The sequence below is a fragment of the Panthera uncia genome (genome assembly GCF_023721935.1).
Source record: "Panthera uncia isolate 11264 chromosome D3 unlocalized genomic scaffold, Puncia_PCG_1.0 HiC_scaffold_8, whole genome shotgun sequence".
Lineage (NCBI taxonomy): Eukaryota > Metazoa > Chordata > Mammalia > Carnivora > Felidae > Panthera > Panthera uncia.
Genome location: NW_026057586.1, coordinates 64,655,300 through 64,678,601, shown reverse-complemented (window position 1 = coordinate 64,678,601; position 23,302 = coordinate 64,655,300). Strand labels below are relative to the sequence as shown.

The 23,302-nt window shown below is 49.3% G+C and overlaps 1 protein-coding gene across 2 annotated transcripts in view; it reads left to right on the top strand.

The window, feature by feature from the left end:
* GNB1L (G protein subunit beta 1 like) overlaps positions 1 to 23,302 on the top strand; it is a 68,968-nt gene that overhangs the window by 34,848 nt on the left and 10,818 nt on the right. For both annotated transcript variants that reach the window (XR_007455476.1, XM_049620578.1), the window contains exons 5-6: positions 3,029 to 3,127; positions 7,739 to 7,954. Coding sequence is in view for 1 of the 2 variants with exons in the window: in XM_049620578.1 (XP_049476535.1) it covers positions 3,029 to 3,127; positions 7,739 to 7,954 (315 nt within the window). In the remaining variant the exon portion in view is untranslated. The remainder of the gene's footprint in view (positions 1 to 3,028; positions 3,128 to 7,738; positions 7,955 to 23,302) is intronic.

Below are 23,302 nucleotides of genomic sequence, written 5' to 3'. Positions count from 1 at the left end.
AATAATGAGATAGGAACAGGCATTTATTTGTTCATGATTGTGTTTAAATCACCAATTAGGAGCTACATACACTTTTCTTGCCAATTTGCCAAAAACCTGTTAAAAGTTTTATTAATGTGAAAAGAGAGGGCTGTGCTTCCTCCTGGACAGCCGGGGCCAGGCAGCGCCAAGCCTTGCTCATGTGCTGCGCACTTCAGAACCCAGCCCGGGCTGAGCCAGCCCTTCCTGCTCAGGTGGGGGGTGCCCTAGGCTGTCCTCCACTTCTCAGCCACCCCAAGTCTTCCTGGCTGCTTGTCCCTCTCCCGGGCCTGGCCCCCGAGACCCCGCATCTCCTGCTTGATGCTGTTTTTTGTTTGTTCTTTTAAAGTTTTATTTATTTTTGACAGAGAGACACAGCATGAGCGGGGGAGGGGCAGAGAGCAGGAGACACAGAATCTGAAGCAGGCTCCAGGCTCTGAGCTGTCAGCACAGATCCTGATGTGGGGCTTGAACTCACAGACCGCGAGATCATGACCTGAGCTGAAGTCGGACGCTCAACCGACTGAGCCACCCAGGCGCCCCAGCTTGATGCTGTTTTTAACTGACTTGCTGGTTCTCCATTTGTCAGTGCAGGAGGCATCTATGTTTTTCAGGAACAGCCAGTTTGGGGACCTCGTATATTCTGGGAAAATCATTGTTTTCCATGTTCCCACGTGGAATCTGCCTGGACTGAATCTGTCTGGAAAAGCATCATTGGCCTATGCCCAGACAATGCCTGGGGAGGACGTGCTCCCACCCCGCTTGGCCGTCTGGGTGGCCACACTTGCCCAAACCAAACATTTTACCTTCTGGAAATAAAAGTTGCAGTTGAGTGCCAGATGGAAAGCACACTGGTGTCTGTAGGAGGCTCTGGGCACAGGCATCCAGGCTCTTGCCAGAGCCCAGAGCTCCACTTCAGAATCACAGAGGTCCCTGGGCCTGCCCTGGTCCTCAGGTCCTGGGCTCCTTGCTCCCCTGCACCTGGGATGTGGCTGTGGGTTCTGCCACTCACACTTCCTTCCACAGCACCTAGCTCAGGCTTCAGGGCTATCCTGGTTTTCTCCCTCTCCTCTTAGAGCAGGCTTGCTGGGTGACTCACCGCTACCTGATCCCCTTATCTTCATGCCCCTCCACTCTGCCACCAGAGGAGTCTTCCTGGGCCCACAACTTGGGATAGGCCATCCCTCACTGTACCTGTGGGCCCTTATGCCAGGCCATCCAGAGTGCAGGCCTGTGCAGGCTGTGCGTCCAGTGACTTCTGCTTCCTCCATTTATTTTGAGAGAGAGAGAGAGAGAGAGAGAGAGCTGGGGAGGTGCAGACGGAGACGGGGAGAGAGAGAATCCCAAGCAGGCCCTGAAACTGTCCGTGCAGAGCCTAACACAGAACTTGAACCTACAAACTGTGAGATCATGCCCTGAGCTGAAATCCAGAGTTGGACATTTAACTGGCTGAGCCACCCAGGCACCCCGTGCAACTTCTTTCTTGTATTTGTTTCCATTTTGCTAGAGCTTCTCCTTGAGCATCTTTGCTGTTCCAGAGGTCTCCTTCTAGCATCCTCTTATTTCACGACAGTAATAACCTCTCACATCACTTAGAATCTTTTGTGTCTCTTTTGTGGGCAGTGAGGGCTACAGTGGCTGGCATGGACACTGATCCTGCAGGCACAACACTGATCCTGCAGAGGGTGGGGGAACCTGTATGTTAGGATACAGTGTGGGCCTCTGGTGAGAGCCCTGCCCAAAAGGTACCCACAGCCTCAGCCTGTGGGGGTGGCGCCCCCACATGGGCCTGCAGCTGAGAGGACCAGGCTGTATCACTGGCTTTCTGCCCTGCCTGTGGTGTCCCCTTGCATGGACCCAGCATGCATGTAGCAGATCTGGAATTCATACTCGTGACTTAATCCCAGACCCTGGGCTCATTCTCCCTTGTGGCTTAGTGAAGCAGCCCAGCCCAGACCCACACACCTCCAGTTCACTAGGCATCAGAGAGCAGGCCAGCTGTCCCTTCAACGCCCCTAACCCCTCTGCACCTCAGATCTTCATCTGCAAACCGGAGGATATCCTCTTGTTGACAAGGGATTATGTGTGACTCCGTGATGACTGCACGTTGTCGTGACATTATCTGTAAAGTGGAGCCTCCCCACCATGGAGTGGTGGACCTACGTTGCACAGAATCCCCTCCACTTCCAAGCACCACAGGAGGGGGCATCCTTGTCCCTGCGTGGTGGATGAGGGAGGTGAGACACTAGGGATGCAGATGGCTGGGGACCCAATTCTGGTCTGTGGTACTCCAGCACCCAAGCCTGCTCCTTGTGGCTGCAGCTGTCCCCTTCAGATGGTGTGGAGCAGAGTCTGGCCCATGTCAGGTCAGTGGTGAGCCAGGGCCTGAGTATGACCTGGCTATGTGGACCAAAAAGGCACACCTTCCAGCCCAGGCGCAGGAGGGCCTGGTGACACAAAACACCACTGTGATGCCCAGTATAGAGGTGAGGGGTGCTGGGAACGGCCAGGCTCCAAATAGAGTTCCCACTGGTGCACACCATGTTCATTTCTTAGGCTTACTGGTGGTCTCCACATGTTCCCTACACAGGGAACTTCTGTAAACCGTTTGATGCTCCTATGATGGTTCAGAGTTGTTCACATGAAAACCCACACCAGGAAAGAGAAGGAGGCAGAGATCAGGCGAATGGGCAAACTGAGTCAGTGCCGAGCAAGCCTCCCACTCAGTGAAAAGGTAAAATCGGGAGAGGCCGGAGGCGGCTGCCAGGTGGTGATGCTGGTTAGAGGGACATGCCGGTCACTCAGGAATGACGCGTGAGTTTTGCAACACCCGGCAGTGCCCAAGCCCACGAGCCTGTGCGGCCTAATTAGGAGGCTCGGCTCCCAGGTTCCTACGGGGAGCAGACAGAAACTCGCAGCAGCCTTGGCTAATCGCCTTAAAAGTCTCTTGTTTGTATAGCACAGGCTCGACTTGGCGCCGGCCCAAATCAACTTGTTTTCTTACTGTCAGGTTCAGATTCTGGAGATGCCATCCAAGACGTCAGTGTGCACCCTGAAGCCGGAGGCAGATGCCAAGCCGGGCATGCCCATGTGCCTGGAGCTGTGGCAGGTAAGGCCCAGCGCACGCCAACCACGCCCTGCCAGCCACGCCTTCCGGGCTGTGAATCATGCCCCATTCAGGATTTGGTTTATCGTCAAACCAAAGGACAATTAGCTCCCTGGGAATACATGTACACACTGCCTTCCGCAGCCTCGGTATCCCAGCCAGCTCCTGTTGTCCTCCTGCCGCTGCTGCCACTCGTGCAAACTGCCCAGGACAAGCCTAGCTTGTACTGTCCTCCACAGGGTGCCCCCCTGCCCATGCAGTGAGGAGGGACAGCTGGGTCAGCTAAGCTCCGCTCCTCTCTGCACACCAGTCCGCAGCCCTGCAACTATGCACTGGGTTAGGAGGGAAGTGCTGACTAACCCTGCAAACCTGCCTGGCCCCTGCTCTGCTTGGGATTACTTTGTGTTACTTCTTTGCCTCATAGAGGCAAGAGTGGGCTTAACACGTTGTCTTTGCCTGCAGCCACACTTGGCGTTTCTGATTGTCTAAGCCATTTCCTTCTTTCTTGACTATTCTGATTAGAGAGGGTCTGGAGGCATCTCCTGGGGCTGGCAGCCGACGCCTGGGGCTGGGGAGTGGGTTGCAAGCCTGAATGCTGGTTTTGGCTTGAGCTCCAAGCCTGAGGCCTGGGAGGATTCCTCCTGGGGCCACCCACTTACCTCTACTAGAGGCCTCATTTCTTCTCAAGGCACAGCCTCCTCTCCCCCACAGGGGTCAGTAGTGGCTCAAAGTGTGTGTTTCTGCTCCTCACGGCTGCTAGTGTTTAGGGCAGCAAAGCAAAAGGTCTGGTGTGCTCACTTGGAAAGAACCCAGGCAGTAGTATCTTGGCCATGGTAGAAACCGTGGTGAATAGGTCATTGACCAGTACTTGCCTGGGAGTGCAGTTTATAGGCACTTTCCCAGCTCTGTTCAGTTCAGCAGCACCTTCTGAGAAGCCACCCTGAGCCTGCCTGAGATCAGGAGGAGGTGATTTCCTGCCTCGTGCCTCACTGCTCGTTTGAACTTTTCATAAGATGGGGTTGGGCAGTTTGGAGGTGTCTGTGGGACCAATAGGACCCAGGGGGCTAGGCACCCCAGAGACCCTGCCTCAAGCTTTTTGACCCTCCAGGGACCTGCTCTTTCTTGCCATTGGTTTCCCCTTGCAATTTCTTATCTGAGAACATTCCAGTTGGAATTTGTTTCCAGTTGGAAATCTCTGACAAGCTGATCCCGTGGTGTCCTGCCGCTGCTGTATCTCTCAGAAAGAAGCCCACGGGGAGCTGAGTTTGTGGGGGTTCCAAGAGGCCTGCCTGAATGACAGAGCTCCTGGCGCCAGCTGGTATATGGCGGGGAACATCCCGAGGCCGTGACGCCTTGGGCCCTGGCGTGGTGCTCACAGGTCCTAGGGAGGACATCCCGGCTGCATCCGCTCATATTCCGCGCCCTGGAAGCACTGCCATTGTGTAATCATGTAAAAATTCCAGCAGAAAAATGTGTAGAAATGGGATGTACAAACTTGTTAAGGTAATTAATATAGTTGACAGAAGGACAAATCGAGTTTTTGTTAGTTGATACAGATCCAACGCAGGGCATTCTGTTTAAAAAAAAAAAAAAAAAAAAAGTCAACATTAATTTGGAAGGTCCTTTTTTTTCCCTCTCCAAACCTGAAGGCCCAGGTTGTAATTTATTAATCTGAGTGTGGCAGAGTGGCCTGACGTATTTTTCACTGAAACATTCAGATGTATTCTTGTTTTGCTTTTTAAAGCTGTTGACTTGCATTGTTAGGATGATCATCATACAAGAGATCAGGAATATCCATCACAGTAGCTCTAAGAGGCTCCCGACCCCTGGGCCTAGGGATCCCTCCAGTGAGCTGGGAGCTTCCCACAGGACTGGTCCCAGGAGGTACTGTAGGCATGGCCTGCCCAGCCCACTGGAGTCCCACCCAGTCAGCACAGGATAGGACAGGACACAAAGCAAGTCCTTTTAGCAACTTCAGGTCCTCATCCTGTGGAGAGCAACCTGTCACCCAAGGCCGGAGGACATGAGACCACTGTCCTGGCTGTGGTGTCTGTCCCTGGGGGCCACAGGGGCCCTGCAGCACAGGTGGGGGGCGGCAGCCATCAGGGCTGGAGCTCAGCATTTGGTCACCCTTGGCAACAACAAGGTGAGTCACTGCAGGTCAGTCTGGCTTTTGATCTGGACCCCCTGTGGTACCTTGATAGGTGGGTGAGTAGCATGCTGGCCCTGAACTAGCCGGGATGCTCAGAACCCAGAAACCACAGGCATCATGTGGACTTGGGCTACAGAGACAGACCAAAGCCAATGTGTTGGCACTGGGAGGAGCCCCAGATGAGGGAAGAATGTACCCAGGGGATCAGAGGGTGGCAGATCCCTGGGGGAGGAGCAGACTGGGCTGAAGCAGGGTGGATGGAAAGCAGGCAACAAGACAGATCACTGCCCTGAGGGGAACAGACCCAAGTGGGCCCCAGGTAAGTTCCTCAGACCTGGCCTGTGGGGTGGGGTCCAGCAGATCTGGTCTAGGAGGTTGGCATGAGTTCCTGGTTGGCATGCAGAGCATTGGGCTGTTCTCACCTGCCTGTCACCCTTCCTTGAGTCCAGATATATATGGCTGCTCATGAGGGGAGGCCGTGCCTGGGGAGGTACAGCTACCTGAAAGGGGGATGCCAGAGCAGAGGGCCTGACCGCTTCTTATAGTCTGTCCATCCTTGGAGAAAAGTGGTGTAAACAATTTTATACCTCACAAATAAGTTCCAATCAGTTGACTTGAAAGATACCAAAATGGAGCTTTTCTCCATTTTAAAACTACAGGGAAAGTACACCAACACTGTCATGGCTTTGCACGGAAGGTTAGACGGAACCAGTGACCACGCTTAGCTGCTCCCAGCCTTGGCCCCTGAATGGCAGGCATCACCAGATGCTGTGCACACACAGGGTTCATGGTCACAGGGCCCATATCCTGACTGCTTGCCCAGTCGGGCCTGCCAGGAGGCAGTCACCATGCAAGAGGCCCCAGGGAGGAGCACAGGCTGCCCCAGGCTAAGTGAAACTAGGAAGCCCTTTTGTTTTTGTTTGTATGAACATGCATTATCATCAGAAAAAATGTATAAGCCATTTCCGAGGAAATGCAGGAGGTGCCCTCCAGACTAGCTCCGGGCTGGGAGGATTCACTGTGCTGTGTGCAAGTCTTAGTGGCTGTGTCAGACTCCCCCTGGCTCCCATCACTAACCAGGACCCCAGTGACATACAGCACACTCTGAAGCCTCAGTTTCCCTTCTGATACACGGAGAAAGCCTTGTTTCCGTGTGTTGAGGTTGTAGTATCCACTCGTTAGACACAAGTCCTCGTGCCTTGTGGCTAACCCCAGTTACCTTACTTAGCTGCACAAGCCTGTCCTTTATGAGCACTCCTAAATGTGGAGAGGCACTCTGTGTGGTGTGTACAGCATCCAGGCCCAGAGCCCCACTGGGCAGATAGAAGCACCCGTGCAGCTCAGTAACAAGGAACTCCAGCAGGTGGACAAGGAGGGCCTCCATGGCCTTGTCGGCCCATGACCAGTGAGGCCCAGGCACTCTGCTCACCACCAGCCTTGAGACCTGCAGTAGACCATCCTGGAGGTTGCAGGTGATGCAGGAGGCAGCCTCTCTCTGACCAGCCCCTAAGGCCCCCGTCCTCACCACTGACCATCCAGGGGCTGGGGGCCAAGCCCAGTCAGAGTTCCCTAAGGCTCAGTTGAGCTCCTGGCCCTTGGAAAATTCACTGGGGAGGGAGTGTGCTCAGTTATTTCTGACACTTGAGTGACACCAACCCCAGGCAGCTTAGCAGGAAATGCAGAGATGAGTGAAGAGCAAAAGGCATCGGCTGGTGTGTGCTTTGTCCCAGGAGCAACCTGGGCGCCTGTGCTGGAGACTGGGCACCAAGCATGGGGCTGCCGCTCTCAGTGCTGGGGTGACATGGAGTCCCGCGGTGCTCCCCTGGAGTTGTTGCCGAGGCTAGATAAACGAGGCGTCTGCCCAGGGTGCGGAGCCCTCTGACCCGCGTCCTCATTCATCACAATAGCTCAGGGCCGGCAGAGCTCGGCTCACACCAGTCAGCGCCCTGGCGACTCACCAGGCCTGGGGGGTGGGGGGCTTCCGCGGCGACGTTGACAAAGCACAGAAAGTTCATTTTTCATTGAGATGGAGCTCACGATTTCCTTTGGCTGGCAGTTCTAGACAGGTGACCGCCTCACGAAGGGGTGGCCACAAGTCTCAGCCTGCAGAAAGGAGACATGAAGAAGTGGCAGCACCCGGGCTGGCGAGCAGTGGTGTGGCAGTGTGAGGCGGGGTCCGTGCTGGGCTATCCCAGGCTCTGTCCCCCCCCCCCACCCAGGGTCAGTCCTCGGGGTGCCCCAGCACTGGCCCGTGCCAGCTTTGTGCCGATGGTGCCGGCCATCAGGGTGGCATGCATGCAGAACCTCCGAACTGTTACTGCCGGTGTGGGGAACACGGGAAACAGCTCCCGGGCTGGGCCACCCCCAAAGCCCAGTGGGGGAGCTCACCCATCTCTGGAGCCCCTTCTCCCCCAAAACATACCAGGACCTTTTGGGAGCTGACTGCTGTGCTGTCCCCGCAGGCCGAGTCCAGTCCCCGCCCACTCCTCCTGGCCGGCTATGAGGACGGATCAGTGGCCCTGTGGGACGTCTCTGAGCGGAAGGTGTGCAGCCGTGTCGCCTGCCACACAGAGCCTGTCATGGGCTTTGACTTTGACTCCCAAAAGGCCAGGGGCGTCTCGGGCTCTGCGGAGAAGGCGCTGGCTGTCTGGAGCCTGGATGAGCAGCAGGCCCTGCAGGTCAGTGCGCCAGACCCGAAGTGTCATTTATCCTGCTTTGCACTAACAGTCTGATAGGCTGAAACAATATTTAGGCATGAAGAGGAGTTGTTGCAGATCCCTGGCTAATTAATCACTGCGAGGCGGGGTGCAGGCCAGCCTGTCCGCGGGGCCGGCGCAGGAAGAAGGGGGCGTGGGCGTTTGTGAACCATTCACATGGTTTGGGTTTCTCTCAGACCTTGGGTTAACAGCAGTCACGTCTTGTCCATCTAGAGAAAAGGCATGTAGAGTCCGGGAGTAGGCAAGCCCATTTGCAAAAACTCAGAGGAATTCGGTCAGTAAGGAACTGATTAATCAACAAAAACCGACCCAGTGTGGAGAAATCCACGGAGTCACGCCCCCAGGGCAGTCTGTAAGCCAACCCCAGGGAAGCCATTCCTCACGGCCAGAGGCCACAGCCAGGAAGGGGTGTGAGGCCTCAAGGCGGAGCGGGGCGGTGCTGAAAACCTTCCCATAATGTCTCACTGGACTTTCCCTTCCCACATGACTCTTGGAGCACCGGGAGACCAGGTCTGGGCCTGTGGCTGGTGCTCAGCATGTGGTGGCCCAGCCTGCACGCTCAGCCCTGTTTGGGACCTGGGGGGTAGAATGGGGTGGTGGGGGGACGGGCGGGAAGCCTCACACTAGGGCAGGTCCCAGGGGGCTGCGAGTGGAAGCTGCATGGAAGGGCAGTGACGTAAACCCAGGTCTGGTGGGGGAACAGAGCCCTGCATGGGAGATGTGTGGCGCTCAGGGAGACTGCCAGCAGAAGCAGCAGCAGGCTTGGCTCCTGGCCTCACCTGGGTGCTATCACTAGAGTACTAGAGATCATGTTTGTCCTCTTCTGCAGTAGCTTGGTGGAGACAGGAGGCCGAGGATGAAGGCATCCCTTAGGGCCCCTCTCCAGATGGGAGAGCCTTGTCCACAGCCTGGCAAGCCTGTCTCACCTCACACTTGCCCAGCCCAGGCCTCCACAGCCAGAGGAAGAGGCCCTGGGCAGTGGCCAATGAGCCCCTGAGGCACATGAGTTGGGGCGGAGGGGTGGGCCCCTGAGGAAAATCAGGGCACACTGCAGTGCCTAGCAGGTATCACGGGTCCTGGGTGCAACCCAGGGGTGGGACATGGCCACCAGGTCATCCCAAAGGCAGGACAGAGTGAGGACAGCAGGGGCAAGGGTTTCACATGGTGGGTAAGTCCTGAGGGAAAGGGAAACTGAGACCGAGCAAGGTGAGAGGGTGCTAGAGAGAATGGTAATGGCCATTCTCCATAATAAAGAGACCCAAGGATGGAACACTGAAGTCAAGCAGAGTGGGACCTGGGAGGGGCCTTTCATGTCCAAGCTGGAGTTGGAACTGGCATCCTAAAAAGAGTGGTTCCATCAGAGAACAGAGGTGAAAATCAGAGCTAGGAGCAGCAGGGCTGGAACCGTACATGCTGTCCTGGTATGTCTCCAGGTGGGACCCGAGCAGGGACCCGAGGATGGGGAACAGCCAGCCAGAGCCTAGAGAGAGGGGAAAGAGGGGGTCACATGTCACATTTGGGGACAGGGCACACGTTCATGCTTCCTTGGCATTACTCCTCTCCAGCAGACCGGCTTGTGTCAGCACATGGCTGACTTGTTGTAAAGCCAGCTACCCATCTGTCCTTCTGTCCTTATGTTGTCTCAGAGAGTCCACGGAGGCCCTGCAGGAAGCAGGGTTAGATAAGCCTCCAAATGGGGCCCGAGCTGGCTGTCAAGGACCAAGTTTCTCATGCCTCCATCCTGGTAGGAGGGTCCCAAGGCATTGAAATTGTGGACTTGGGTGGGGAGGGGAATGAATGTCTTCATGATGGCTTCATGATGACTGTCATCTTTTTTTTTTTTAAGTTTGAGAGCGAGAGGAGCATGTGAGTGCACAGACGGCAGAGAGAGAGAGAGAGAAAGAGAGAGAGAATCCCAAGTAGGCTCCACACTGTCAACACAGAGTCCAACTCAGGGCTCAAATTCATGAACCGTGAGATTACCACCTGAGCCAAAATCCAGAGTTAGTTAACCGACTGAGACACTCAGGCACCCCGGCTGTCATCTTTAAGAATGGGGCAGAGCCACTCTGGTGCTGGGTCTTCATGTCCTCAGCAGTGGAGGTCACCTTGCTGGGTGTCAAGCCCAGCCAGGTGGGCAGTGGAGTTCTCCCTCATACCCTTCTCTCTGCCTCTCGAGCCATGGTGGGGACCAGGCAGTGCCCCCACCTTCCCACTGTGGGGTCCAGTGCTCCATCCTGTTGTGGCTTGAACTTCATGAGCCTTGACCTTGCAAAGAGCTGAAGACTCAAGTGGCTTCCCTGAGAACCCCACCCCAAGCCCCTGGACCTCTGGAAGGGTCCCCTTCTGCTGACCTGGCCCAGATTTGCCTGGTTTCTGCTGGCTTTTTCGGGAAACAGCTGCTGGAACTTAAGACTTAAATTTATGGTGCATGTTCCAGTCCAGAGATGAACTTTTATTATACTGATGAATTGAAAAGTTGAAGCACAGGGGATTATTAATGAATTTGAAAGTTAAAGCAGAAGGGGAGCCATGCATTGTGGAATGGACGTGGTGGTTACATGATGGTGTTACGCCAGGCTAGGGGGGGCTCACTCAGTAGTACACATCAAAGGAGGAGGACAGTGCTTCTCCTGCTGAGCACAGTCACTAAAAACGGCTGCCTCACCCAGAAACAACTGCACATCAGTTTCAGAGTTGGCCCCAGAGGCCCTGGAAATTTTCAGGTTGTGACGCACAGGCCTCTGAGGAAGAAGTATCAGGGGCCAGCACCCACAGGCATCCACAGGCATCCTTGCCCCAGGGCCCTCAGCACACCGTGCTGGATCTGCGATGTGGCCGCCCACCCTGGTCCTTGAGCCACGTGGGCACAGATGTGCCTCACCTCACAGCCTGCTGTTGGACTCTCTAATGAGCCCAAATCAATCTCTCCCGGGCGGGCGCTGGGAGCAGAGACGCAGATGAGGTTTCCCGCAGCAGAGCGTGGGTAATGGGAACCAGATGGCGGCTTTGCTGCGTGCGCATTCCTGGCACCTGAGGTCATGTGCTATGAGAGCCACTAGTGGCCACGGATCCTTCCCAGAGGGTCCTCATCCAGGATGGGTGCGGCCAGGGGCCACAGCAGTGACCAAGGGCCTTCAGCCACTCTCATCCGGACACTATGGCCTCAGGAGCACGTGGTGACACTGGGCCACTCGCCTGCCTTCCAGAGGTGGCTTTCCCTCCAGCCTCCAGGGGATTGGGCCTTGGCTGTCGTCAGACACAGGTGGTGTGCAGACCTGCTCCTTCCTCCCACACTTGGGCAGGGCCCATGGCCTTGAAGCAGGGACTGATTTACAGCCAGCAGTATTTTTAGGCCTTTAAGTAATATTAAGCACCCCCCCCCAACCCCAGGCAGCCTGGGCCAGGAATCAGACCAACCACACTTTCCCCGCATTGCACCGGCAGCTGGTTGGCCAGGCATCCTCTCGTCCTGCTGTGTGGCCATTGCCCTCTTTCTCCCTGACCTTCTTCTCCTCAAAAGTATCAACAGCAGGTCATGTGGGACAGGTAGGAAGGAGACTGGAGGGCCCCGAGACCAAGAAAATTGTGGACACAACCCAACCCACCATATGCATCTCAGGAACATAGCAGAACCAACAAAGCTCTGGCCACCATCACCACAAACAGTCCCTGTTGGGCCGCCCTCCTCCTCTTCCTCCTCCTCTGGAATACAAGCCTGGGACAGGGACTGGCCTCATTTGGTTTAGGTCCCCATCAAAGCTTTTGCAGTTGCTTCTCTTCATTCCTGCCCGGGGAGCCTGCCTTGTGCTTCTGCCTCAGGGCCAGAGTCACTCCTGCCCCTGTGGGCAGCACTGGGTGTCTTAGCCCCTTCTAGGTGGCGACACTGGCATGGAAGGTGTTCTCTGCCCTGCACCCAGCTTCCAATGTGTGAGGACCCCAGTTCAGGGGCCTCTCTGGAAACTCACATTCCTCTTCCATTTGTCCTGGGCTCTCGGTGTTCATCAGCAGAGAGCAAACTTGAAAGCAGCCCTTATCTCTCTGTGAAATACTCCCCCTGTTAACAAATTCACATGAAGATGGACTATGAAGGAGGAAATCTGGAAGCAGGGCCCCAGGTGGGTTCCAGGGAGTCCATGGCTCTGAGCCCAGGAATCCCCTGGCTAACCACTGGCTTAAGGCAAAGTCCACAGAACAAAGTATGAGGGACAGTGATGGTCATCAGTCCTCATTCCCAGCCACCCTGTCTGGTCCGTGAGAATGGAGAGAGGTTCAGGCAGATGCACACCCTCACATGCGGGCACACATAGGATTTGCCTTCTCACACCTGCACAGAGGCTTCGGCTCCCACAGTCCTCCAGTGCAGGCCAGGCTTGGCAATTGCAGTCCGTGAACTGTAGAACCAGGCACTGGACAGAGCCCTGGAAGAGCAGGAGGGGGCCCTTGACCAGGAGATGCGGGGTGGGCATGGAGGTCCCTGGACAGGTCACTGCAGAGCTGCCCATGTGCTGATGGCACTGGCTAGGAACCCAGGACATTCCAAGTAGAGGCTGGGACTGTGGCAAGGATCCTGGCCATGCCATGGGTTGGATGGCACACCCCATTTGCTGTGGGATTTTAGCAGGTTCCCGTCATATCAGATCCTCATTCTACTCCTAGTGGGGAAAGAATCTGGATTGTGAATGGATGTTGAGCTGTCAGACTCATGGCTTTTCTTCTCAAGTCAGTTAATTTAATATATTGCATGTTTTTGGTTTTTATAATATTAAAACAACTATATATTGCTAAAATAACCCACTACATAGCATGACCATTTCTGCACTGTGGTGCTGGGCCGGAGTTGTTCAGGACCATCTGTCTGTCTCTCAGTAGACTAAGTTTCACCCCCTCTCTTGTTACCCCACTCTGCTTATGGTGTCGGGGTATCAGGAGCCCTAGAGTCTGGAGCCAGGCGTCCCCTCCTCTCCTGATCTCTGGATAAGTTGGCAGGAGGTCAGTTTTGTGAGTGGCCATGGGTCACTCTTGGCCTGTCCCACTGGGGCAGGCATTTTCTCTGCAAGGAAGGCTTGATTTTCTTCTTGAACTAATTTGTCTATGAGCATAAAAACCTCCAAGGTATTTTCATACTGCCTTTTTTATTTGTAACGATTGTTTAGATTTCTGCTATATTTACAAAACTGTTCCATTTTTATCCTTTATCAATCTTATCTTTGTTGATCTTTACTTGTTTTCCTTTTAATTTTTTTAAGTGTTTATTTTTGAGAGAGGCAGAGCATGAGCAGGGGAGGGGCAGAGAGAGAGGGAGACACAGAATCTGAAACAGGCTTCAGGCTCTGTGCTGACTGCAGAGAGCCCGATGCGGGGCTCAAACTCACCAACCATGAGATCATGACTTGAGCTGAAGTCGAATGGTTAACAAACTGAGCCTTCCAGGCACTCCTCTTTGTTGATCTTTAAAGGTCTTTTTCTGTTTCATTTCTGCTCTGATCTTTCCCTTTTTTCATCCGGTGTTCTCTGAGCTTGGTCTGTTTCTCTGACTTGAACTGGGTATGGAGCCCACTCATTCTCTGCCATCCATTCCCCACAGCAGCTGAAGTCTGTCTGTGACCCTCTAGCTGTGTCCCATGTTGGGAGATGTCACCATCTTCATCAGTGCTCACTTTTGGGTGGACCCGATATTTATTTGTTCTCTGACTGCTGAGCTGATCAGATTTATGTTTCCAAATGTTTGATATTTCCCCCTAGTTATTTTTTTATTTTTCAATTCCTAACTTAATGCTGTGTGTTCAGAGAATAAGGTCTGAATGATATCAGCTCTTTGAAATGTGGAGGCCGGTCCAGTTGACATAAGTATTCCACATGTGAGAAGGAAGTGCCTCTCGTTGCTAGACGCGCAGCTGTACCTGCACACACTGAGGCAGTCCTGGCACCCGGGACTGGGCGCCTCTGGAAGCGGCAGGGAGACCCTCATGCTGAGGCACATCTCCGTAATTTTTCCTGCATCCTAGACATTTTTGCTTCTGCATTTTGAAGCTGGCTTAGGAACATACAGATTTAGAGTGGTCATCTTCCTAGGGAAATGAAGCTTTATACTTTAGTGACCTCATTTTTGCCTAAAAGCCTATTTTGCCAACTATTAATATGGTTCATACCAGATTTCTTCTGACTTTACTACTTCTTTTTATAGCTTTTTAAATTTTTAAAATTATTTTTTAAATAATTATTTTTGAAAGAGCGTGTGTGAGCAGGGGATGGGCAGAGAGAGAGGGGGACAGAGGATCTGAAGTGGGCTCTGCACTGAGAGCAGAGAGCCCGATGCAGGGCTTGAACTCACACACTGTGGGATCATGGCCTGAGCCAAAGTCGGATGTTCCACTAACTGAGCCACCCAGGTGCCCCTGTAGATTTTTTTTTTTTAATCTTTTGCCTTCAACTTTTCTTCACATGTAGGTATCTCTTCTCACAGAGCTGGTTTTGCACATGGAATGCATTTCATTGCTGCTGTTTCATAACTGTAAATGTTGTCCAGGCAGTCTCACTCCTCAGGCACTTCTTCCAGAAGCTGATACAGCCACCTGTTAGGGAACATTTACTGGGAGCTTCTGAGTGTGTGAATCTGCACACTGATGGTGCCCACAGTTCTAGGTGCTTCTGTGGGTTTGTACTGGCCCTTCACTGGGTTGTGGGGAAGCCAGCTCCCAGCCAGCTCACCAGCCTTTGTGGGTCTTGTCCCACAAATTTTGATTTCTGTATCTTCATTTTTATGCAGTTCAAAATTCTTTCTTTCTTTTCTTTTTTCTTTTTCTTTTTTTTTTTTTTTTGGTTCATTTATTTATTTTGAGAGGGAGAGAGAGCGCATGCGCAAGTTGGGGAGAAACAGAGAAGGGGTGAGAGAAACCTAAGCAGGCTCTGCGCTGTCAGCATGGAGTCCGATGTGCAGCTCTAACCCACAGATTTCAAGATCATGACCTGAGCCGAAATCAAGAGTCAGACACTCAACTGACTGAGCCACCCAGGTGCCCCTATTCAGTTCAAAATACTTTCTATTTTCTCTTGTGATTTCTTCTTTGATGCAGTTATTCCTTAGAAGTAAATTATTTAATTTGCCAATATTTGTTGATTTTGTAGATATCTTTAATCTAGCTTAATTCTGCTGTCAGTGAAGGAACCTGCATGATGTCAACGTTTCGATATTTATTGAGGCTTGTGTTTGGCCCAGCACATGCTACATCTTGGTGAACACGTGTGTTCTGCATTTGGTGGGTGGAGTGTTCCGTCAGCATGACCTCGGTCAAGGTAGTTGGTAGCATTTAAGTCTTCCATATCCCTACTGATCTTTTTGTCCGGTTTTCTGCTAGTTACTGAGCAAGGTCTTTGAATCATTGAGTGTGGCTGTGAATGTGCCTATTTCCCTGTTTGGTTCTGTCTGTTTTACTTCATGAATTTTGAAGCGCTGTCATTACATGCATTTACGATGGTTCCCACATCCTGCTGATTGGTCATCATGAAACATCCTTCTGTAGCTCTTGTCACGTCTTTTTTTGTCGTTGTTTAATTGAAACATAGTTGACACACAATGAATGTTACATTAGTTTCAGGTGTCTTGAGGTCGGCCTGGTCTGATGCTAATAAAGTGGCATTAATTTTCTCCTGTTTCCTCTTTTCAAGGCACATTTCGCACATCTCCCTTATTTTCAACCAATGTCCATCTCTTTATATTTAAAAAGCATCTTTCTTAGTCTTGCTTTTTAATCCTTTCTGACAATCTCTGCCTTCTAATTGGAGCACTTAGTCTGTTTGCACTTAATATAATTATTGATGTGTCCAGCATTAAGTCTGCCGTCTTGATACTTGTTTTCCACTCGTCACTTCTGTTTTGACCCTCTTTTACCCCTTTCCTGCCTTCTTGTGTGTTAATCAAGTATTCATATTTCAGTTTTCCATTTTATTTCCTCTCTTGGTTTCTTTGCTATAGCTTTTGCCATTTTCTTCTGAGGCCCTTGCAGGCCCATAGTATGCATCATTGACATTCCCAACCTTGCTTAGTGTTGCCACACTGCCCCTATGTGCGTCATAACCCCATGCTAGGATGCCAGTTACCACCTTCCCACCCTTTCTCCTGCCGCTGTTATACATTTTACTTCTATACACCGTCTAAACTCCACTTTACAGTGTTATTGGTTTTGTGCTAAATCATCAGTTTTTATTTATTAGAACTTAGAGGAAATAAAAATAGTATAGGGGCACCCTAGTGGCTCAGTTGGTTAAGCGTCTGACTGTTGATTTCGGCTCAGGTCATGATCTCACGGTTCATGAGTTCGAGCCCTGCATCTGGGTCTGCACTGACTGTGTGGAGCCTGCTTGGGATTCTGTCTGTCTGTCTGTCTGTCTGTCTCTCTCTGTCTCTTTGTTCCTCCCCCAGTCGCACTCTCTCTCTCTCTCTCTCTCTCTCTCTCAAAATAAATAAACTTAAAAAAAAAGCATAGTACAGTTGACCCTTGAACAATAGGTTTTAACTGTGCAGGTCCATTTATATGCAGATTTTTTAATAAATACAGTGTAGTTCTATAAATGTGTTTTCTTTTCCTTGTGATTTTATTAATATTTTCTCTTCTCTAGCTTACTTTATTGTAAGAGTATGTAGTATATAATACATATAATGTCTATTTCACCCTCTTTTTTAAAAAAGAATTCTGGGGGCGCCTGGGTGGCTCAGTCGGTTAAGCGTCCGACTTTGGCTCAGGTCATGATACCACGGTTCCATGAGTTTAAGCCCCACATCGGGCTCTGTGCTGACAGCTCAGAGCCTGGAGCCTGCTTCAGATTCTGTGTCTCCCTCTTTCTCTGGTCTTCCCCTGCTTCCGCTCTGTCTCACTTTCAAAAGTAAATAAACGTTAAAAATAAATTAATTAAAATAAATAAGTAAGTAAGTAAGTAAAATAAAAAGAATTCTGCCTATAGGACCTAGGGATGATGCTTTTGTTTTTCTTCTTGCACTTTAAAGCTGTTGTACTGGGACACTTGGGTGGCTCAGTCAGTTAAGAATCCAGCTCTTGATCTCAGCTCAGGTGTTGATCTCAGGACCATGAGTTTAAGCCCCGTGCTGGGCTCCATGCTGGGTGTGAAGTCCACTTAAAAAATAAAATTTAATTTAATTTATTAATTTTAAAAAGGTGTTCTGTTGTCATCTGGTGTTCATAGTTTCTGATGAGAATTCATCATATCTTGTCATTATTCCCAGATGCACCACATGTCTCACTCCACGGTGGCTTTCAAGATTTTTTTCATCTGTAGTTTTCAGAGTTTGACCATGTAGGGGCTTTCATAAGTTCGACAGTTGGACAGTTGGATATCACCCCATAGGTTCCTGAAGCTCTGTTGAGTTTTCTTCATTCGCTCTTCTCTCTCTTCAGGTTGAATAATGTTGATTGATTTGTCCTCTGCTTTACTGACTAATTTTTAATGATTTGCAGTCTGCTGTTAAACCTATTCTACAAATTTTACATTTCAACGATTGAGATTCTCAGTTCTACATTTTCTATTATAGTTCTTCTTTATTTTTTTAACAAAAGGCTTTAAAATTTTTTTTTTAATGTTTATTTATTTCTGAGAGAGAGAGACAGAGCATGAGTGGGGAAGGGGCAGAGAGAGAGGGAGACACAGAATCAGAAGCAAGCTCCAGGCTCTGAGCTGTCAGCACAGAGCCCAACACGGAGCTTGAACTCACAAACTGAGATCATGACCTGAGCCAAAGATAGTTGCTCAACCGACTGAGCCACCCAGGTGCCCCAACAAAAGGCTTTTTTTTTTTAGAATAGTTTTAGGTTCACAGCAAAATTGAGAGGAAGGTATAGACATATCCCATATGCCCCTTGTCCCCCCACATATGTGTAGCCTCTCCCCTGTTATCCACAGCCCACCAGAGCAGGAGAGCTATTATAACTGGTGGACCCACATGAGGGGTGCCTGGGTGGCTCAGTCGGTTGAGCATCCGACTTTGGCTCACGTCATGATCTCACAGTTCATGGGTTCAAGCCCCACATCGGACTCTGTGCTGACAAGCTCAGAGCCTGGAGCCTGCTTCGAATTCTGTGTCTCCCTCTCTCTCTGCCCCTCTCCTGCTTGCGCGCTCTCTCTCTCTCTCTCTCGCTCTCAGAAATAGATAAATGGTAAAAAAAAAATTTTTTTAAAGATTAAAAAAAAGTAAGTAACTGGTGGACCCACATTGACATGTTATCACCCAGAGTCCACAGTTCACATAAGTTCCCTCTTGGTGGTGTGCATTCTGTGGGTTTGGACGAGTGTATAATGACATGTGTCCACCATTATAGTATCACACACAGTATTTTCACTGCCCTGAAAATCCTCTGTGCTCTGCCCATTCATTCTTCCTCCCTCACTAACCCCTGACAACTACTGATTTTTTTTATTGTCTCTTTGATTTTGTCTTTTCCAGAACATCATGGCGGGGTCAGATTGTCTTATTTCACTGAGTAATACGCATTTAAGATTCCTCCATGTCTTTTTATGGTTTGATAGCTCATATTTTTTAATGTTTATTTTTGAGAGAGAGAGAGACAGAGTGTGAGCCAGGGAGGACAGAGAGAGGGAGACGCAGAATCTGAGGTAGGCTCCAGGCTCTGAGCTGTCAGCACAGAGCCCAACGTGGGGCTCGAACCTAGAGACTGTGAGATCATGATCTGAGCCGAAGTCAGACACTTAACCGACTGAGCCACCCAGGCGCCCCAATAGCTCATTTCTTTTTAATGTTGTTTTTTTTTTTTTTGTTTTTGTTTTTTAGAGACAGAGAATGAGTGGGGGAGGGGCAGAGAGAAAGAGAGAGAGAGGGAGGGAGACACAGAATCTGAAGCAGGCTCCAGGTTCTGAGCTGTTAGCACAAGAGCCCAACACGGGGCTCAAACTCATGAACTGCAAGATCATGACCTGAGCTGAAGTCAGACACTTAACTGACTGAGCCACCCATGTACCCTACTCATTTCTTCTTAGCACTGAATAATATTCCATTGTCTGGAGGCACCACCATTTATTTATCTATTCACCTATTAAAGGACATGTCGGTTGCTTCCCAGTTTTAGCAATTATGAAAAAAGCTGCTATAAACACCCATGTGCAGTTTTCTGTATGGATATAAATTTTCAGCTTCTTTGGGTAAATACCAAAGTGTCCAATTTCTAGATCATGTGGCAAGATTGTGTTTAGTTTTGTAAGATACCACCAAGCTGTCTTCCAAAGTGGCTGTAGAGTTTTGCATTCCCACCAGCAGTGGATGAGAATTCCTGTTGCTCCACATCCTTGCCAGCATTTGGTGTTGTCAGTGTTCTGGATTTTGGCCATTCTAACAAATGTGTAGTGGGTATCTCACTGATGTTTTTTTTTTTTTTAATTTTTATTATTGAAGTATAATTGACATACAATGTTAACCTAGTCGTTGTTCTGATTTGCATTTCCCTGAGAATGTATGACAGAAGCACTTTTCTTATGCTTATTTGCCATGTGTATGTCTTCTTTGGTGAAGTGTCTGTTAAGGTGTTTGGCCCATTTTTTAATCAGGTTGTTTGTTTTCTTAGTGTTGAGTCTTAAGAGTTCGTCGTATATTTTAGATAACAGTCCTTTATCAGATACATCTTTTGCAAGTATCTTCTCCCATTCTGTGGTTTGTCTTTTCATTCTCTTGCCATTGTCTTTCACAGAGCAGAAAATTTTAATTTTAGTGAAGCTCAGCTTCTCAATTCTTTCTTTCATGGATCGTTCCTTTGGTGTTGCATCTAAAATGTCATTGCCAAACCCAAGATCATCTAGGTTTTTCTCCTGTTATCTTTTAGGATGTTTATAGTCTTGTGTTTCATATTCAGAGCTGTGATCCATTTTAAGTTATTTTTTGTGAATTAGGGATGTAAGGTGTTCATCTATATTCATAATTTTGTACATGGATGTCCAGTTGTTCCAGCACTGCTTGTTAAAAAGACTGTCTTTTCCTTCATTATGTTTCCTTTGCTCCTTTGTCAGAGACAAATTGACTCTATGTGGGTCTATTTCTGGACTCTATTCTGTTCCCTTAATCTGTCTCTTTCATCAATAACCACACTATCTTGACTACTGTAGCTTTAGAGTAAGTCCTGAAGTCAGGTAACGTTAGGTCTCCAACTTTGTTCGTCTCCTTTAAAATATTGTTGGTTGTTCTGGGTTGGTTCTTTTTTATAATCTGCATTTCCTTTTTTTCTCTTTCTTTCTTTCTTTCTTTGAGAGAGAGAGTGTAAGCAGAGGAGAGGGGAGAGAGAGAGGGAGAGAGAGAGAAAGGATCTTAAGCACGCCACATTCAGTGTGGAGCTGATACACAGCTCAATCCACGACCCTGGGATCATGACCTGGGTTGAAATCAAGAGTCAGACGCTCAACCTACTGAGCCACCCAGGCACCCCATATAATCTCCCATTTTTCTGCTAATAATTCCTGTCTATTCACTCATCAAGACAATTATTTTTAGTAATTATTTGAATGCATTTTCTTTCATTTTTTAAAAAACATTTAAACAGCTGCTTTAAAGTCTTTGATATGTCTAATATCTGTGTCATTCTGGGTCAGTTTCTATTTAGTGTTTTTTTTTCCAGTTGACCACGAGTCATATATTCCTGCTTCTTTGCATGTCTAATAATTTTTTGTTTGCATGCTAGACATTGTAATACAGCCTAGTCTTTTGCGCTGAAGAGTGTTTACTTTTGTTATTGCAGGCAATTCAGTTACTGGCTGTTGACCTTGAACTTATGTAGGTTTGGCATTATGCTCTGTCAGGGCAGATATGTGGAAAGCCCAAGGTCCTTCCCAGGCTCCTCCGAAGTGGTGGAACTCACCTTCCAAACTCTTCCTCCCCTTCAGACCATGTAGAGCTCTGTCTCTAGCATTGTTACAGTAGGTCCAGGGTAGGCCTTACCCAAAGGTATGTTCCTCATTCCTGAAGTAAGACCATTGTGTCATCTCAGTTGGTCTTGGGATGTCAGGCAGTGTTTGCACTGTGGCTGGATGCACTGGAGATCACTGTTGAATCTCTTATAACTATTCTATTTAACCCTGCTGCAGCCACTGTCTGGTAAACCTCGTGTGCTGTCCTGAGCTTGCACAGCCCAGCCTTCCACACAAGGATGGATAGGGAAACCAGACATGGCCTTCCATCCCTCCCCCAGTTCCCTCCATGCTGCTGGCTCACCCCACAGATTTAGCTGCTCTAGCTGCCCCACTCTGTGATCTCTGCCTCCTCAGCGTCATGTACACAGAGGTGCACCACCTAGATTTCATGGCTGGGACATTTCCCTGGGCAGATTGCTGCTAGGGTTTTTGAGAGGCCCACTTCATCAGCTGCCCTTCCCCACCTATTGTCCACTGCCTAGACACAGTTGCTTGGTATATTTTGTCCAGTTTGATGGTTGTTTATAGCATGAGGACTGGTCTGGTACCAGTTATTACTCCATCAAAGCCACATTCCTATTGTTCTTGCTTCATAAATGATATGCCTATTTATCTCTTAAAGAGATAGTCATAGCTCTTCATTGTGAATTGTACCCTTTATCATTGATAAGTATGGTATATAGTCTGTCTTCATGCTCTTGGCTCTGAATTCAACCTTTCCTATTACTGACACTGTACCCCTGTTTCTCTTGTGTGCACTCTCCTGGTATATCTTTGCCAGTCATTCCTTTGGTGTCTCTCTTACACATAGCACAGATTTGGATTTAACTTTGGAATCCAGTTATAAATCTGTTGAGTATATTTGTATGAAGAAATACAAGGGCAAGTTCTAGGAAATCATGGCACCTAGTGTCAAGGGTGGGGAAGGAAGTAATGTTGTTTTTGTCATTACTTACAGTGGGTTGTCAGATAATCTCTCAAGTATGAGGTTGACTATTTTATCTTAGGCCCCAAATGACAAAAGATGAACAAATCAATGAATTTAACAAAAATTCCATCTCTCTCAGAATCCTCCCATATTTCAGTTAGTTGCATAACCAGTTCTATAGCCATAATCCACATATTGTTTTAGACCTAATCCCAATGGTAAGTAGATTCCATACTCTCTGCCAGGTCATCTGTTAAAGTTCTCTGGTTATCTCTTATGAGACTAGAGTTAATCTTCCAGTCCTTCAGGAAGAGCTTATGGGAACATATTCTTTGAGTTCTTACATGTTCAAAAATACTTGTCTATTGTTTTTATACTTGAACAGCAGTTTGGCTAGATATAAAATTCGTGGACCGTGCCTGCCCTCACAGCCTTCTCTGTCTATTGCCACAGATGTGGCCATGGAACATTCTGAGGACAGCCTAAACTTTACCTCACAGTCAACTTGATCTTTTTGCCTGACCACCAAAGGGCTTTTATTTTTCCCCCCTCAGTCTGATGATTTTCCTAAGGCATATCTTAACATTGACCATCCTGAAGCCTGTCTTTGGATTTGGATTGTAAGACTTCAATTTCTCGAAATTAGAATTGATTTTCTAAATCATTGAGTGTTAGAGCACCTCCACCTGTCTCCTACATCTGCTGTTTTCTCTCCAGTCTGTTGTAACTCTTTGTTTCTCTTTCATTTTGCTCACTTTGTATCTTTCCTGCTCTTCCTATCTAGTTCCAGTCTCCTTCTGCTGTTCCCATTCCCCTTCATTTCTTTGAGTTCTTTCTTCCACTTCTTTCCTGTGCTCTGTCAGTTCGGCTTTCCTCCCTCTGTGTTTGCTACTTTGGGTTCTTGTTTTATAGAGGTGATTGCTTCATGAAGTTTTGTTTTGTTAAATTATGGCAAAAATGCTTGGTGGCAATATTTGTTTGCTTCCAAGGAATATTACCATTTGTATGTATGTATGTATGTATGTATGTATGTATTTATTTTGAGAGATAGAGAGCAAGTGGGGAGGGGCAGAGAGAGAGGGAGACAGAATCCCAAGCAGGCTCCATGCTGTCAGCACAGAGCCCAACACAGGGCTGGAACTCATAAACTGTGAGATCATGACCTGAGCTGAAACCAAGAGTTGGACACTCAACCTACTGAGCCACCCAAGTGCCCCTACCATTTGTTTTTAAATGTTTCTTTCCTCCATTTCCCTAGTGTTATCTTTGCAGAGATGAGGAATTCTTAACCAAGACTGCTATGGCCCCATTAGGAAGTGAATTAGGAGAAAAGGGTGTTGCTGGTGAGACGGCAAACTTCAGGGCAGCAAAAGTTTGTGGTGCACAGGGCTAGACCAATCATGGGATCAGTAGAAGAAAGTGGCCATTGTGCATTGTCACAATGATGGCAAAGTGCCTTT